Source organism: Sturnira hondurensis, unplaced genomic scaffold (genome assembly GCF_014824575.4).
Source record: "Sturnira hondurensis isolate 20B ecotype Veracruz unplaced genomic scaffold, ASM1482457v3 Scaffold0004136, whole genome shotgun sequence".
Taxonomy (NCBI): domain Eukaryota; kingdom Metazoa; phylum Chordata; class Mammalia; order Chiroptera; family Phyllostomidae; genus Sturnira; species Sturnira hondurensis.
Window position 1 is genome coordinate 47,263,285 of NW_028076767.1, and position 19,194 is coordinate 47,282,478.

Sequence of the window (19,194 nt, forward strand, 5' to 3'; positions counted from 1 at the left end):
TAGTAGAGATATTGAGATGACGTGATTATTCTGGATTGCTACTGTGCTGGCACACAGGAGCCAAGGACTGCAAGGGGCTTCTAAGAAGCCAGAAAAGCAAGGAAACTGATTCTCACCCAGAGCCACTGGAAGTAACACAATCCTGCGCACGTCTTGATTTAGGGACTTCTGACCTCCAGAAGACGTGTGAGATTATAGATATGCTAAGTCACAAATTTGTGGTTATTTGTTATAGTAGCAATAGGAAACAAATGCAACTTCATAGCATTTAGAGTCTAAACATTAAAAATGAAAGGAATCATGTCATAAGCAATATCTTCTTTCCTGTATTATTTGGAAATTTGATTACTGTTCTCTCAATTCTAGTCCTTCATGCCTTGGGTGCATTTACTTCAGTACACTTACTCCTTATCTGATTGTTCTAGTCCAATTTTCATAATTAACATCCTGTTCCTGGCATTTCTCCTCTCCAGTATCTTATGCAACACTTTTCTTCTTGTTTTATCCAAATACTGCCTCAAACCTTGCTTCTTATTTTGCTAGAGTGAAATCAGAGTAGTTACGTCCAAAAGCTTTTGGGTTTTTCTTAGTCTCTTTGGCTTATGTTATTCTCTGAGCAGGTATTGTCATACTCCTGTTGTATTGGGTTGTGGTTGTTTATTAGTTTGTCAGCATCAAATGTTATTTGTCTTAAATCCTGAGCTCATACAAAGTACTACATACAGAGTTCATCCATTTATTGTGAAAACTACACATATTGTGGTGGTCACGTATAATTCTGGTGTTTTCAGTTCATCAGTTCTTACTACATATTGTGCCTAGGCAGTTTCATCCATCCCCATGTCCATTTGTGTAGATGAATTCCAAGTTGAAGCCTTTCATTTTCTAGTCTTTTTTGGGGGGGATTTATTTACTTTTATTTTATTTTTATTATTTTTAATAATTTATTTAATTGTTGTTCAAGTACAGTTTTCTGTCTTTTACTCCCATCAGCCCACCCCCCAGCGCTCCCCACCTCCCTCCCATTTCCACCCCCCCTTAGTTGTTATCCATGTGTCCTTTATACTTATTCCTGTAAACCCTTCCCCTTTTCCCCTGAAATTCGCTCCCCTTTCCCCTTTGGTCACTGACAGCCTGTTCTCTATTTCAGTGTCTTTAGTTTTCTAGTCTTGACTGATATTTTTCCTATAACTGAGAATACAGATGTGATAAACATATACATTTCCAACCCCAAGATAATTTGTTATAATTCCATGCATAAAGACAATGAGAAGTATAGAGGATAGGCAACTAAATCAGTCTAGGGTGGTAAGAATATTTTCAAAATAAATGATACTTGAAATGATCTTGAAAGACACAGATGAGATATAGTTAACCCAGTCAAAACAAGAGGAAGAACTTCCAGGAAAAGAATCACAGCCTGAGGAAAGGGGGGTGGGTGGCAGAGAGAGTGAGAAGACAGAAAGACAAGAAAAAAAGGCAGAAAGAGCAGGGAATGAAGGATGGTCCCCAGCTTGCTGAGTTGAGTGCTGTCTGCGGCTATCCTGCTCAATTAACAAGCCATAACACAAAGACACAAAAGTGCACACACAGAAGGGCAGTGCTTCCAGGGAACACTTAAACCTGCTGCGTTTAAAGTCTTTGTGGAAGAGCAAACTGTTGGAAACAAAGAGCCAGATTTCAGGAGGAGGGTCCAGTCTGAGAGCTAGAGACACAGCAGTGACATTTATCCATACAAGGTGACTTATGGATGTGGATGAGATTGCCTAGGCAAATGCATAACGACAGGAGGGAGGAGAGCTGAAAAGTTTGGAGAATGCACATTCCAGGGAGAGGCAGAGGAGAAAGTGCACAGGGAAAAGGCAGAGAATGAACTAGACAGTTGGAATAGAAGAGCAGAGATGTGTATCAGGGAAGCTAAGGGAGAGGATGGTATGTGTGTATGTATGTATGTATGTATGCATGTATTTATAGAGTGTGTTTGTTAAAGCTGGGGACAGTAAAACAAAGGAAGGCCTTAAGAAAGAACAAATAACAGGAGAGGGGCTAGGCAGGGCTGTTTTGACTCTCTGGAGATCTTATAGGAAAAAAGTGAGCCTCTCCAGGCTGTGTGAATTCACTGAGAAGTAAAAGTCACAGCATCAGAAACGAGCGGACGTGGGGCTGCTGTTAGGTCACTGGAAAGTGAGAGAAATGGGAGCCTTGGAGACAGGCTCAGGGGGTTAGTGCAGGACAAGCTCCCACTGCCTGCTGCTACCCTGGTTGTAAGTTTTGCAGGGACCCTTAGAGTTTAGAAGAGAAAAGTGAACATGCACTCCTGAGAGGGAACAAAGGTGTGGGTGTGCTCCAGAGAGAGCTACAAGGCTTTAGTAAGGGTGTCGTCAACAGTGTCAGATATTGCAGAAAATTAAATTATTTCAACCTATTGCTCATAGTAGGTGCTAGCCATTTTATATTCAGCATAACTGAATTAACTTGGTAGTTAATATATTTGAAGTATATTTCAATAATTACAATTCTAATAGGCTTCAGAAAACACCCATGTCTCATTAGACATCTAAGCAAGGTATCTCTATAAATATAATTGCATTTTAATACTTGAAAGAAGAATGTATTTATCCATTAATATATTAATTATCTACATTGTATTTCTTACACCCAGGCTCTAAAAGACCACTTTCTTATTCTCTTACCAAGATCAGAATAAGAACCTTTATTTGACTTATATGAAGACCTAGGTTGAAAATAAACACCATACCTGCCAAAGTATTCCCCAGTTTTTGCACCTGTAAATTTAATTAGGCACCCAGTATGAAGACTTGCAAGAAAAAAACACAAGGGAACACAGAAAACACACAGAGAAAACTACAGGGCTAAATTAAATGGACTTTGATGGAAAAATACCAGGAAGTACCCCTGCAGAAGGAGGGCAGAGACTCAGCAGATGGTGGCAACGGCAGTAACATGTCAGGTGATCCACGGGTCTGTCATGTGCCCAGGCCTGCCTTCCAAACTGAGGGATTTTTCATAATCTATTTCTGCTAAAGCATCAGTGACAGATAATGCAAAGTGGTAAATAATGCTAATGCCAAAGAGACTCGCATTTGGATTTAAAGTGCTTTTCCTCCAGCATGTTTATATAAAAACACTAATGATCAGCTTGGAATTTGTCCCCTTTTTCCCTTAGAATGTGAAGCTGGGCCCGGATCTTCGCCAACCCATTCACCATCTCTGTTCTCATTGTCTTTCTACTTCCTACATTCTCATGGATTGAACTGCAGTTCTGTCTTTGGCAGGGTGTCCCAAAAACCTTCTGCAAATGAAGCTGATAGCAGTAAGCATGTCAGTTGTATCTCCAGGTTCATACCTGGCTTTTCACCTTTTCATACCTTCAAAGTCAGTCATACTCTGCTTTGCATCTTACCTGTATAGCTGAATAATTACTCTAGCTTCTCTCCTGCCCCGTCTCCCACCTGGACATCCTCCTAGCCCTTCTGTATTCATGGTCTGATCTGAACTTGGGTCTTTAGAGATTCAGGTTTGACTGAAATCCCCCAGCCTATGTTCCTACCTTCAGGTCTGTGATGTAAAGCACATTCCTGCCTTACCTGCTCATTGCCTGTTGCTAACTTTTGAATCTGTGTGCTTCTGGTCATTTGGGATATCCCTGAGCCTAGTGTTCAACCTTCCAGATGTCTCTACTGCCTGCTTTGACTTAGATTCATTTACACATATAAAAATTATCTATTGGAGATTTTAAATGAAAAACTGTAGACCACAGAAGTACAAAGTTTAAAGAAAAATATGCACTAAAAAGGTACCAAAAAGTAAAGATGATTGGAGATCTGAAAGTTTGGACTTCCTTTGATTTCTTTGTGGTGGAGGTTTAGTTACGCGCCTGTTTTCATTTTCTTCCTGGTCCTGACACCAACTACATTTCCCAGGCTCCCATACAGGAAGATGTGGCTGTGTCTCCGAGTCCTGAGCAATAAAATATAGGCAGAAGTGGCATTCCTTACCTCCAGGCCTGGCCCGTAGAAACTCCCACTGATGAGCCGCATTCTCTTCTCCCTCTCTTCCTCCAGCTGAAGCAGCTCCAGGGCCTCAGAGGAGGGCTGAGCCACGGCGTGGAAGGACTGAGCTCCTGAAGGACTTTATGGAGCAGGGCCACTTCCTCACCACAGTGCATTGGGATAGAAGCAAGTATTACTATTTTCTTGTTTTAAGACACAGAGTTCTGAGGGTTTATCTGTTACATCTGGAATTACTGACTGATCATAACCTATATATTACATCTAACTGCTTTCTTTACTTCTGGGGTTTCAGTCACAGAATTTGAACCAATCTCTTTGTACCCGTCCTCACTGATGGAACTCCAGTTACACTGCTATACCCTTTACTTTTCGTCTGTTCATTACCACCTTTGTTTAAATGAAAAACAAAAGCAAAAGTGAAAAACATCCTTTTAAACTTTTTGTCAATACAGTTTTCTCTCTTACTACTTCCCACATATCTCTACTTTCCAGATTTCCAAGATTGATTTAGTTAGGTTAATTTTTGGCTAGTATTCCTATGGTCTCTTATAATTTACCACGACCTGCCACTTTCTGCATGGGTGACCTTGGGAAAGCAGTTTAACCTTTTTGAGACTTAAATTCTCCACACAGAGATAATAATATCGTATCTTGGAAGTATGTTGTCCCAACTAAATGAATATCAATAACTTCAATTAAAAAATCATGATGCTAAAGTGTACGCCATGTATTTTAATGTAAGTATCAACTGGATATTGATCTTTATTTTGAAAAACTTGAACTTTGGCAAAATGTAGGCTTTCCATATAGTTTTCTTCCTTCCTTCCTTATCCCCTTGCCCTCTATTATTAGATATGTTTGGGGGACAAATAACTTTATATGCTTATGCAAAGTGCTATTTTCCATGCATAGGAACCTATGATATTTATTCATTTTTCATCACCATCCATTCATCCATCCATCCATCCATTTATTCATTCATCAAATAGTCATTGAGCACACATCATAGCTAGTGTTAAGGGAGACTGAGGTGGGATACCATAACCAATGAAAAAAGCTGAAAAAGCTGGCATGGAAGTGAGTGGCTGCACACCCTGGAGGTAGGAGAAAGATGAAAAGGCAGACCACAGGGAAAGCCTGTAGCTGGATTTTGCAGAACGTTGCCTTTGAAAGTAGAAGCAGCAGAAATCCAGGGTATGCCATTCATGCTCATAATTCCTTTCCTTCTGCTTTGGAATAAAAATATCCTAAGAAATTATTCTGCAAATGTGGCCATTATGTTTTACTTCTGCTGATATTGAAGTTCCTTCCTACCCCCTGAGGACACGGGTGAGGGTAGAAGGGAGGCAGTGGACTGGATGGATGGAGACATCAGCCTGGAATTTAACATTTTCTGTAGGCAGTCTCTTCATAGGAAATTGAAACTGGGCTCTTTGAAATGCTAGTGCTCTAATAATTTTCTTATGAATTAAAAAATAGGCCAATGCCTTTCTTCTTTATAAAGCAGCCATTTAAACATCTTCCCATATTGGAAGTATTTCTAGCTTAGATATTACAGAACTTTGAAAATTAAAAGATTTAGTATTTAGGGCAAAGAGTCCCTGTCCTGTTTCACATAACCAGGGCTGAGCCTTTAACGTCCTGACATTTCCTGGCACAGGAACAAACGCTGCCGAGTTTTACAGCCCCACGGAGAATGAGGTGAGCCCTGGCACCCGAGGCGTTGATGTCTCTCTCTCTGTTGCTCACCACTGTCAGGCCCCACACATGCTGACTCCTGCCTGACAACTCTTCCCCACCGCATTCAATTGCTCTTGTTAATTTCATCGATTTAAAACGAGCGGTCATGCTTTCTGCTTGCCTTTAAGGTAGGCACGAGGATTGATGTATTTCCTTCACTTCCATTCCCTGAAGTTGCTGACATTTTCAATAAGTAATCTTATTTTATGATTATGTACTTTACATTATAAATGTGTTTGAATGTACAGGCATAGGTACCTGGTTGTACTTGTGGTATAATATACCTGTGTGTATAAATGTACATATGCACATAGATACATACACAAACTTCAATGTACATGTGCATTATACTTGTGTGTCTTTATAAATGTATGCAGCCATAGGCACATTGCTGATGCATATTAACATTTACATGTACATATGTGAACATTTTATCTGCATGGGTTCACACACACGAAAGTCGTATTTGATTAGGATTAATGTCAGTACATGTCTTGGCGCTTACAAGCTGGATAACTTGGCAGACTGTGTCAAGTACCTTTAACTCCACAATCCACAGACTGTTCAGTGATAATAAAAGCTTATTGCACATTGTACCCATGGAATATTTGCAAGTATTAAATAAGATTAAGATCACAGCGCTTGTCTTGCTGTGAACTTGGAATACAGCAAAAGATGAATGCTCCCTCCTGCTGGTTGATGGGATTTTTGCATGGGCTTGCATATCCACTCTCTAACTAGCAGCAACTTGTTCCCTTCCTAAAGGTAATTTCTGATTAATACTGGTTAATTCAGAATAATTTTTCTTTTTAATTTTTGTTAAAAATATTCTCAGACCAATGGATTCCACGGGTTATCTAAGTGTAATTGAATGATCAGCATGCTAAATTTACAAATATATTGAAATTATGAATTACTTGTGTAAAAACTAATAAATTATGATATTTCTCAGTCAAACCATGAGTAGGATCTCAAGTAAGCAATGGGTGCTTAGTTGTTTCCGGAAGAGTAGTGTGTCTGCACATCCATGTGCATGCACACAAAACGTACATGCACGCATACAGCACAATTACGTACAATGACAAGTGCAAGACCAAACTACAAAGCCAGAGAAGAAAAGGTAAAGGCATGAGAGAGAAATTAAAGCACTTTCACAGAGACTATTGGAAGGAGGAAGGGATATGGAACTTAAAACAATAACTCTTTTTCATGCCTTTATCACAGTACTTAAATATGTGATATTGGCCAATTCAGTATGTCTAAATCTTGTTTTTCTCCCATATAAACTCAGAATACTAAAATTTCTTCCACTTCTAACTCACCAGGTTGTCTTGGCAAAAATACTTGACCTCTCTGAGTCCCAGTTTTCTCATCTGTTAAATCAGATAAAAATTGACGTACAATGGAGGGTTGTTGTGAAGACTGAGACAAATTACACCTGCATGCTTTATAAACTACAAAGAGCTGTATACACTTCTTCATTTACTAAGAATGATAGAGGTATTACCATATGAATTCTTATACATTGAATAGCTAAAAGAATATCTCCTTTAATACTCCGTCTATAACAACATTTTATTTATATGTGGGAATATTTTTAAAAATGTGATCACCAAATTGAAGACTTATCATCATTCTAATCTTTAACTATCTAACCTAAATGTTATATACAAGGTATTTTATACAAAAAGTTAACTCCTAATATACAGGAAAATATACAGTTTGAGGTAATTTTAATAAATATTAATATGAACTTCATATATATATATACATATATGTGTGCATTTATATAAATGAACTTGTCTGTCCTTAGATACTAGACTAAGTTTTGAATCTTCGAGATAACAAATATGTTTTCCTGTAAAATCTGCCTAACTCTATTAGTAATAATGAAATCTACTCATCCAGACATTTTTCTAGAAAAATTCCAAAGGTGCCTTGGCTGTCAGATGTGCAGTCTGGGGGTATGACCACAGTTTCCTTGGAAGTACTGTTTTTACGTGTTATCAACACAGCTGTGTTTGATTCTTTGTATATAATCCAAACATTATTCCAGAATGCATCCTTGTTCTATATGGGTCCAATTTCTGGATGTTACTCTCAGGCAGGGTGTACAGTGGTTAAAGTTTTAGATTTATATCGTGATTGACTCTTTCAACAAAATACATCAAAAACATGCCATGCAAAACTCTGTACTGCGAGTAGGGAAATTTGTAGAGTCAGAACCAGTCCCTGTCTCTGTACAGCCTGCAGTCGCTAGGGTCGCTGTGGCCGGGTGGGGGTGGGGCGAGTTCGAGGACTAGAGGGTGGAGTGCTGTGGCACTAAAATTACTGACAAAGACATGTAAAATTAAAAATGTGATATAGACTAGGAAGACAAGAAGAGTTATTTAAGTAGTAAAAATCAACTGGATTTGCTGAGGGATATTAATTGAGAGTGGATAAAAGAAATAAGGGCATAAAATATGAATCCTAGTATTCTGTTTTTAGCAACTGGGTGGGTAACCCGGTCTGAGACAGGAAATGCTGAAAGAGTCCTAGGTGTGAGGGTCGGTATGGAAGTGGGTGAGTCTCTGATTCAGACATGTTGCTGTTAGGTGTGTTGAAACATCCCAGACGCATTGTCGAGGAAGCGCTTTTCCATCTGGTTCTAGCATTCAGAAGAGAGCTCAGGGAAGGCGATAGGCATGTGGGAGTCAACAGAATGAAGGAATTAAGTGAAGACTTGGGCATGGATAAAAGTACTACGAACAGTATAAATGAAGAAGTAAAAAAGATTAACAAAAATTTTGAAAACTATAATAAGGTTATAAGAAATTATGTTAGTAAATATACATTTGCTTATATGTATTATAACTGCATCAACAACAACAAACTAATTTGGGCATTAATGGAATTAAGAAGAGTAAAATGAATAATTGGAATATTACATTTGGTCATGTGTTCTACATTTGATAATACTTATTCAAATAATGTTATTAACTTTTAACAAATATGTTTTCAGAGTTGTTGGCATTGAGATTGAATGTGTTGGTTTGCTAAAAACATCCTGAATAACATTGAAAAATGCTGACACTGATCTTTTGCAATTTGGACATTAACTATTAAATAACACTCACACACTCACATTTACATGTGCAAACATGCATATTTACAGTATGCAAGGATTACGATTTCAAAGAGATCATTTAATGATAGGGCATGGAGTTTAATAATTTTTTTCATTATTTGTTTGAAGATTGCCATAGCTAATTGTATTTTATATATCATCTTAGTTACAAAATCATTGAAACTTTTATTGAACAATAAATATCTCAGGTTATATAGAGTTCAGGAAATAGTGAATTATTTTGGAACTGGCTTTTTAATTACTTCATTTGAGAAAAATTTTATACAGGCAAATGAAGACAATATAGAAAGGTGTGCTCACCAGAAATATCCTTTTGTCCTTCTCCTAAAGGAAATGGTTTAATGGTGATAAAGGAACACCATAAAAACTAATGTATAAACATCTGCCACCATCTTATAAAACATACATTAAATTAGAGGTTGGATACAGTAGAGGTTGATACCAAGTATTGTTTCTTTGACCCTTTTAAATCTTCATTCATCAGAAATGATGTGAAAACAATGATGTGTGGGATGGGTCCAAGCACAGCTGAACACGTCCACTTTGTTTCCAAGAGCCTTGTGTTTGGTGAAGGACATGCTGGCAAGGTCACAAGTCTCACAGCACACAAAGAGCTCAGAGCACAGGCAGTATATATATCCCTGTTACATCCGATTCTGGCACCTGCAAACTTTTGTTGGAATTGCTTAGCTATGGAGTGTCAATAGCCCTTGGAATGACCCCAGCTTTCTGTATTTCAAATTTCAACTGGCAAGGGTTGGGGCCCTTCTAGTGCAGTGGGAAGTGAGGTGCATGCAGCAACAATGCCCACATCTGCTGTCCAGTGGATCCGCCAGCCATGGGGGATCGATGCGTTGCAGGGGCTGAATCTTGTGTACTCTCTCTGCTCTTGTTATAGTGAACACTGTAGTACTGGAGCCTTGCGGTGCTCTCACTGACTCTTTGAATACAAGACTTCCTTTGGCCAGTAAAATGAGGCAGACAATGTACCGATGTCTCTCTTCTTTTACTTCTGCCATCACCATGAGAAGAGCATGCCCAGATTAGCTGGTCATTGGAGTAGGATGAAAATCACCTAGAGCAGAAATGCCCCAGCTAAGGTGCCCCAAGCAAGCTCAGCCTAGAACACAGTTTCCAACAGACTTGCTGATGCTCAAGGGAGAATAGCCAAGACCAGCTGAAGCATTCAGTTGAGTTAGGGAGAGGCATCTGCATTATCTCTGAGTGAAAGTATAAGTGCTAACCCTTAATAGGGAGGAATGGGCCATGATTATATGCTCAGAGGGCCCAGAGGAATCTAGAGTTTCAACATTTTGATTCTATCAGCCGATTTATCTCCATCCCTGTTCTGGGTCCCCTTCTTTTCCATACAGGTCCTTGACCTTGGCAAAAACTTTAGCCTTCCATGGGCTTCAGATACTCTTACAATTAAATCTGATTTAACCTTTGATTGTTAATACTTCCAGATTTGTGTTAATTTTTTTTTCAGAGTGATAGGGTTTAGCAATGGTTGTTCAATCCATTTTCATTGTCATTGCTACTTCTCCTACATGCCTCAGACATTTGGTGCATGGTACCAGCTATACATTTGCTTCAACCAGTACAACCATCTTAGCTCAATACTGCTGAGAATTCTAACAATTGTGCTGCCATCTTGCTCCCCCTGTCAGGCTGCGAACAGCTCAGCCCCAAAGCACCATCCTAGTGTCTGCTTTCTCGGCCTGGTGCCTGCACCAGCGGGTCCAGGTTGGGCTCTCAAGAAGATTCTGAGACAGAGATAAAAGCAGAGGAGTTTTATCAGAATGTGCTCTTGGTATTAAGGGAGGTGAAGGGACAGGGAAGAAGCAGGACTGGATAGAGGGAGAAGATGAGCTGTGATCCCGGCTCAACAGAAGCCTCCGCCAACCTCACAGGGAGATAGACAGGAGAGTGACTCTTTGGAGTTGTGCCAAGTTGTCCTTTCACTGATCACTTATTGAATACAGTCCAAGTTGGGGGAAGTAGCTGTCTTCAGCTAAAGCAATTCTGGTAGAGGGCTGAAAATTGAGAGGTTTCTGTGGGCAGCAGTGCCAGCACCTGGGGAAGTAAACCCTTCGTTCCTGCAGTGGGCTCCTGGCTGAGCATCACAGAGTCCAGGATCACACTTTCACATCTACGAGAATTGTGACTGCAGCAACATGAAGACAGCTTTCAAACCTGGGCATTTTCTACCTGTTTGTATACTATTATTCTGAGATACTCCAGTTTAAGAGAATGCTTTTTGGTTATACATTTTCTTGGGTTGATTCCTTTCATATTCGTAAGCATCAATTATACTTTTTTCTGAGTGGCTCTTTTTCTGGTATAGAAGTTATAAGAAAATATGATTTATCCTTTTTTTAGTATCACTCCACCAACATGCACCAAGAACTCTATGATGTTCATGAAATGGCTGTTGACTGGGCAACACCATCATGTCTTTTTGTCCTTTCTATAGATCAGTTCACTTTCTACGAAAATGCATTATGTTAAAAATTATGTTAATGTATTATGTTAAAAGATAATGACCATACTGTAGATATTGTAATACTATCATTTTTCTCCACCACTTTATTTGCATAAAAGTACCCAAAGTTTTAAAATTTCTCATAATAATTCACGGGAAAACATCCACAGGAAATGGACTTTTTATGTAGCTTAAATTAGCCTTTCTGAAAGACTCCATCAAATGTGAGATTAATTTACTTTTAGATTATATTTATCCAAAACCATTCTTGTGTTCTATTCTAGCTAATTTCCAGGGGATTGAGACTCCATGCTCTTCAGCGCTTCTCATATGCACTCACGGTCCTTACTTTGAATCTAAGTATCATGTTCCTGGCCTATTTCTGATCTCCATGTAAATTCAGTTTTTCCAAAATAGGGTTTCACATTACTGTTAATACCTGTGGATTTCAAAACTTTTACGTTAGATTTAGAAATCACCCTTTGTTCTCAATGACATTTTCAGAGAGAAAAAATGTATTGCACTTCTCTTCCACTTCAGCATCTGTTATTGTCTTTCTATAAGCTCATTTTCTTAGCAGTGGAGAAACTTTTCTGCTCCTCAGTTGGATAGGAACCAGTAGTTAGGAATTATCAAAATGCAGCAGAAAATGTATTTTTTGTATCTTTCAGTTCTTTTAAAAATTAATGTGCCTTTAAAAATTACTCTAGAGAGGTGTTACAGAAAATTGTTAGTTTGGGGGAAAATATGCCAGGTGCACATTTGGTTGCACACTAGTAATTGGGGGTTGGTCTGTATTCCACAGTTTCATTGCACTATGAAAAACCATTGCCTCAATCCATAGAACGTCCTGCCCAGAGCCCCAAACTTGTCACAAGGATTGTGTGAAAGCTGTAGAAGACAATCCATCACAATTTGCTGGGCTATAGAACATTTTTTTAAGATTCAGTGGAAGGTCTAGTCTTGAATAAATACAGATGCATAAACCCTACATGCTAAGCTCTTCCATCATGCAGTTTCCTCTGGTAAGGCGTACGGTATATCATAAGTTTATCTTAATCTCTTTGAAAAAGAATTATGTTCCTGGAAATGTTAATTTTTATAGCATAAGTCTATGTATGACATAGTTCTTTGCTGTAAATCCAAAGTGAAAAATTCTTGGAAAGTTGTATGATGGTATTAATAGCCATGTATTTTAAAAAAAAACTAAAGGTGAACTGTGATTACTACTCTTTTTTTAAAGAAGATTTTATTTATCTTTAAAGGGGAAGGGAAGGAGAGAAGGAGAGAAGGATCAATGTATGGTTGCCTCTCGTGAGTCCCCTGCTAGGAATTGGCCTGCAACCCAGGCATGTGCCCTGACTGGGAATTGAACCACAATCGTGTGGTTCGCAGGCCGCACTCAGTCCACTGAGCTACACCAGCCAGGGCTGTAATTACTACTCTTAAGGGTTGAATTGTGTCCATTGTGTCCACCTAAAATGAATATGTTCAAGCCCTAACCCTTAGGATCTCAGAACATGACTATAGTGAGAGATAGGGTATTTAAAGAGGTAAGTAAGGTAGAATAAGGTCATAAAAGTGGGCCCTAACCTAACATGGCAGTGTCATTATGAGAGGAAGAAATCTGGACACAGATTCATACAAAAAGAGAACCACGTACAGAGAGAAGGTAGCCATCTATAAAACAAGTAGAGATGCTTCAGAAGAAAGCAATTTGCCAACTTGATCTCAGAATTTTGGACTCCAGAAAGACACAAAATTAAATATATGTTGTTTAAGCTGCTCAATATGTGGTACTTTGTTATGGCAGCCCTAGCACACTGCTTGACACAATAAGAAAATGTACTAAATTTTGATTTGTGTCTTTAGCTGCACTTTAATTCCCAAAGACTGATATTTATTTTGCTGGAAGATTTGTCCTAATTACATTGAAGCAGTGCTCATAATTAAATAAAATGCTATTTGAATTTCTTAATCATATTTTAGTTTTTTTAACTCCTCCATGTCATCTGAGGAAAGTGACACACCCATCCTGACCACACATGGTGTGTGGTTTGTGCATTTGTCAATTACATGTAGTAAGTAAGAAAAAAACGCAACGTGCATCATTTATCCCAGTATATCTAACACCATTCAGTTCATTTCTGAGTGTGGATGCCACATAATTCTAGAGGAAAACTGGTATTTTTCATCAAATGTTTACAGACATGTTCCATGATAGTTTAATATAAGCAATTGCCTAAAGAACTGTGATGATCCTTCCATCTTTAAAATGAGAGCAAAATGAGAATGAAAAAACATTGTTATGTTTTCTAACTATGCTGTGGCTGTGGTTTAGCATTTCATTCTCCCCAGGACTGTGTGTCTATGTACACATGCATGAGGGCATTAGACACTTGCCCCAAGACAAATGCTTCCTAAACCAGAGAAAACATATGCTTAGAATGCCAACCTATATATGGAACAAAATAACAGAAGTTTTTTTTTTTTTTGGTATGCAATTATCCCAGGTAATTTAATTTTATTTCATCAGAAATTATAGAGAAAGTGTAAGTATTGTGATAAATACCAGTAGCACAGAATCACACCAGTGATGTTACCTGGCATGTTGAAAGACAGAGTGACATGTGTGAGTGCCATTTTACAGAAAAACATAGTCTTCATTCAGTTCAGAATAAAAGTAGATTCCACCCAATTACGTAAAGCGTTACAGAGTGTCACACAATGAATTATCCCATTGTGGTAGACAGGAGATTTCTGAACGTGACATTTACAAGTTCAACCAAAGGTTATCAAAATCCCCGAAAGTCTAATTTCAGAACGTGGCTGTCCCAGTGCCTAAGTGTGGACCGCAAGCAGCCAGGGCTGTTTCACTCGGTGTCGCTGTAGCACCTGTTCCTTTTAATCTGCTCTTCCACCGTGAGCTGCTCAGACCGGACCTCCACCCTGGGAAACGTGGGTTTAGCGGCACAGTCACTTCTCAGAGCGTGAAAAATTGTCTTCCTGTCGATGTGGGCTGAGCTTATTGTCTCCTCGTGCCAATGTTTGATGCCCTTCTCAAACTCTCTCAAGTATACACATGGCACAGTTTTCATTTTATCTACGGAATCTATCAAATCCCGCTCAAAAATGTTCTCATTCTTCTTGGAAAAAGCAGCGATTTTCACAGTGTTGGAAAAGAAGAAGTGTAGACTTTTGTTATTTGAATGGTTTCCTTTGATGTTTAAAATGTTTGCATCAGAAGAGGCAATTGAACTTTTAGCCTTTACTACTAACCCTCCACTGAGGCCCGATTTGGGGGTAGACTGGGTAGGGGCTCTGTCAGTCTGTTTATCGAGAGCCATAGCCAGTACCTTCCTTGAGTAAGTCTTTTCAGATTCAAATATACCAAGTAACTCTGAGATTCTAGATGCATTTGCTAAGTTTTCAATTTGATACTCATTTGCAGTGTAGTGTGCTCCTCTCGACAGTGGTAATAGATTAGGGAATTCCAAAGTAGCTGTCTTCTGCCTGAAATTATTCAGAGATGAGACTGCTCCATAATTGTTATTATTATTCTTATTCAAATTCTCTTTATGATTTTCTGGCACCACCTCATCATCAGTGTTCACAACCTGTAAAACTTCTGCACCATCAGGCTCATTATTAGTTTTTCCATTTTTCTCCTTCCTAGCACTCTGCACAACCACATTATTGTTGGCAGTATGACCCATTTCATTTTCCCGCTTGTTCTTTGTTTCTTCAGCCTCACTCAGCTTATCTTGCACATTCTTATTTTTTTCCTTCTCATCTTTTCTTGCTTCGGACATTTCCTTTTCTTTGATTCCGGTGACATCTTCTTTCTGGCACATGTGGATGGGCTGCAGATATGGTTGCCGGAAAGAAATGCCATCAGGCTCTTGTCTTTTATTTTCCAGGGTTTTGGTGTGCTCTGTCAGTGATTCACTCTTCCATTCCGTGGATGAAGGGGCTGTCATTTCAGGGGGCCATTTAGGCTTACTCATTTTAAGTTCTTCCTCAACGGGGATGCTTTTCTTAGGCATCTCTCTAAAAGGGGGCCAAATGATTTTTAATTTTCCTCTTTCCCCAAATTTCCGCAAACCATCCCTTTGCCCTTCCCTGTCATGAATGTCTAAAGGTTTGCTAAGATCTCCAAGGATGGGAGCGTTTTCTGCCTTGTTTGTGCACATATTTGGTTCTTCAGTAGGAATAAAGTCCATTGAGTGGCTTTGATTTTTGCAATTCCATCGATCTTTATGCTGTTTGTGTCCAAAACCTTCATCATAATTTCCCTTAGATTTGAAAAGCTGTTTAAAGTGAGGTTTACAATATATATATCCATGAAGTGATGCATAATTTCCCAAACTGCCAAAAAAAAACAAAAAGAAAAAATCAGTATTCCACATATACCCTGCAAATTCATAGGGAATTTGGAAATTAATTATTTCACGAATGAGTCAGAGATTTAGTACAATTAGTTTGCTGGTAATAGAAATGTGTTTGTTAATGGAGCACTCTTATTCAATGATAGCTACCCCTAATGCCCTATATAGTGCATCTCTTGTAGTATTTAGAATGTCACACTGTAGGTCAGGTATTGGTATAATAGGTATTATAGTGTAATGCCCACATAGTTATAGATGGTGTAAAATTATAAGGCTAATCTTTGTTAACTCAGTGATTTATATGAGGGAGTTGTTATTTTCAATATATCCTAAATAGCACACACACAAAAATCAACTATTTGAATTTCCTTGGTAACTGAATTTTGAACAAATTAGAAAGCTTGCCTATACAATTGTTTTTCTGGCCTTTTTGGGAAAATTAACAAATAGTGTGCCTGTTAAAAATTAAAATCAAATTTTGTTCAAGACAACAGCAACATTTTTTGATATCTCTGAATCTCCACATAAAATCAGATGTATCAACTAGGTAGTAAAACTTAAAACCCATGGATAAAACTTATAAAAAAAACTAAGTGACAAGTCTTCATGAAAAGTAGCATGGAATGGGAGGAAGGAGTATCGGGAGAGGAGCAACAGCAAGATCCTTAATTGCCTTTTAATTGATATTAAGATGTTAAATTTTTAATAGATTAAAAACCATTATATGCATATGATTGAAACAGGGAAATGACTTCAGATTTGCCTTTTAGAAAATGCATCCTCATTCCATCATGGAGCCTAGTGCTGCGCAGGCTGGTGGTGGTGGTGACGGTATAGAAATACTGGAGTCAGGGGGAGCAACTAGCTAGAAAGGCTGTTGCATTCGTACAGACGAGAGATGACACTTGTTTGAAAGGTGCCTGGTCTGTGGGGATGGAGTAAAGTGTACAGCTCAAGAAGTATTTATGGGATAAAAGTTCTGTGACTTGGTCATTGCTTGGGGACAAATGTAACTTCATGCCTCAATCATTGAATTAATGTTAATGTCATTTACTGAGAGAGTAGCATACAGACCATGAAGTAAAGGAAGCAGTTTTGGTAGAAAGAAGATAATGGGGCATATTGAATTTGCTGTACTTAGGAGAAATCCAATTGGAACTTATATATTAGTCATTGAGATACAAGTGTCTGATTTACAGAAGAGAGGGCTGGGCTAGTGGTACAGATATCAGAGTTATTGCCACATGGGTGATGATTACAGTTATGAGCATGGATGTGATAAACCAGAGAGAATAGAAACAGTGAGAAGAATAAATGCCTATAACAAAGTTCTAAGAAATTCTAATATCTGAGTAATGGACAGAGAAAGAATCACCTACACAGGAGGGAATCTGAGAAGGAACACCTACAAGGTAGGAAGAAAGCCATTATACTCTGGCGTCATGGAAACCAAGGGAAAAGAAAATTGCAATGAGGAGGGTTAGACATTGTCAATCAAAGTCAGGAAAGATGTAGTCTGAAAGATACACACTGGATTTAGAAAAGTAATTACACTTCCGCATTTAGGACTATAGCCACACCAAACACCTCATTTGTTTAAATGTATTTACTTCAAGAGTTCTGAAAAATGAGTGCATTTATAACTGTGTTGGCAAGGTTTTCTGTTTCACCAGATAATTTCCAGAGTATTTATCTGACTTGATATTGACTTTTTCTAAATTCCTTTTCCCCCCACTTAGATGGAATGGCCCAAACATGGGTAAACTCCAGCTCCCATCTCCTGTTTTTGTATATGAAATTTTGCTGGAATACAGGTAGGCCTGTAAGTTTATAGCCATATCTGCTTGTCAGATTGTCTATGGCTGCTTTTCCATTCCATTGGAAAGTTGAGTAACAACATAACCAGCATGGCCTGCAAAGCTGAAAATATCTACTATCTGGCCCTTTGCAGAAACAGTTTGCTGACTCCTGATCTAAAGCCTAGACTTCAGACTAAAGTACTAACTAAAAAATCCTGATTTGCACAGTGACTCTTGATTTTTCTTACCAATATAATTTCCATGTTCACACAAAAGGAAACCTTCTAGATTTGATTGGGAAGGCAAAATTTCAAAAGGAAAACAGTCACGACCATCCTTGGCAAAGGGTAACGAAAATGACCACATCCCTTTTGTGGTTGTGATAACCGAGGGCAGCAAGATCTGGAATGGTCTACATTTTCCCAGACACGGTGTCATAAGGACACCACAGGCTGTTGAATATTTGAGCTACAGACCACAGACCTTTACCTCAGTGTGCTGTTGCAGTGGTGGCATCGGAAGCAGGACTTATGAAAACTCTGCTTGTCTGCTGTTAGACACTCCATTGGGTAAACTGTCTTTTGACAAAGTATACATATTTCCTTGTCTTGGAGTAGCAGTTTCTACAATAAAAATGCACATAGGCTTATTTAGTGTTATCTTCAATCACACTGTAAACAAACAAACAAACAAACAAACAAGCAGCAGCTTATTCCCTGGCCATGCAGTTAAAGTGGAAAAAGCTCTAAGACTATTGTGATACCACTTCTCCGGACATAGGCCATTTCAACACAGGGTCTGAGTCTTTGGTACAATCAATCTTACTCCAGTGTCTCTACTATGTTATACTTTGCACAAGCTCACTTTCATTATTTAAGAAAGCATGCAGGAACAAAACCTATCCATTAATACGTTGAACAGAATATGTAGCAAACTTAGCCATGGGTAGCCCTGAGAGCACTCATTCTGGATAACTAAAACTTCCCATTATATTAGGGTTTAGACCTCACTTGGCCCAAACCTCCTGTTTTTGAAACCATTCTGGAGAAATTTTTCTAAAATGTGTGTGTATCTTTTGTTACCGGAGGACATTGTATATAGTTAAATATTTTCTTGATGACTTAGTGTTGACTCTATGACAGCAACTCTTAACTTTAATATAATGAAACTACGGATGACATGTTCGGGGCCATCTGTACTCGGGCTAAATGGCTTTAGATCTCATGGCTTTGGGGTCTGCGCATCGGCCTTTTCTAGTTCCCCTGCCCCTCATATGATTGTGAGCTCCTGCGAATAACAGCCGTTTGTATTACTAACCAGTGTTTGCACAGTGGTTCCGAACTGACACAGACCTTTCACCTCAGAATAGTTTTGATCCTCACAATGATCCAGTGAGAATAACTAAGCTTTCATATTAGTTATGTATATAAGCACACATGCTCAAGTTTTTTATACATATAAGTACATTTCAGTGCTTTGAGGCTCAACTTGAACTGCTGAGAGTACTGTTATTTATTTGGATTTTGTAGGGGACATATTTCTATATATGTCCCCTATAAAAAATCAGTCTTTTTTAACGTATTTTTATATGTTTTCAGCTATTATAACAGAAACTGAA

General features: G+C 38.6%; 1 protein-coding gene across 1 annotated transcript in view; it reads right to left on the reverse strand.

The window, feature by feature from the left end:
• Positions 1–15,671: 15,671 nt before the first annotated feature.
• The window catches only part of XIRP2 (xin actin binding repeat containing 2), a 46,547-nt gene continuing 43,024 nt past the window's right edge, over positions 15,672–19,194 (reverse strand). The window contains exons 8-9 of the mRNA XM_037044549.1: positions 18,066–18,199; positions 15,672–15,757 (exon numbers count right to left, since the gene is read on the reverse strand). Coding sequence (XP_036900444.1) covers positions 18,105–18,199 — 95 coding nt within the window. The 3' untranslated portion in view covers positions 15,672–15,757; positions 18,066–18,104. The remainder of the gene's footprint in view (positions 15,758–18,065; positions 18,200–19,194) is intronic.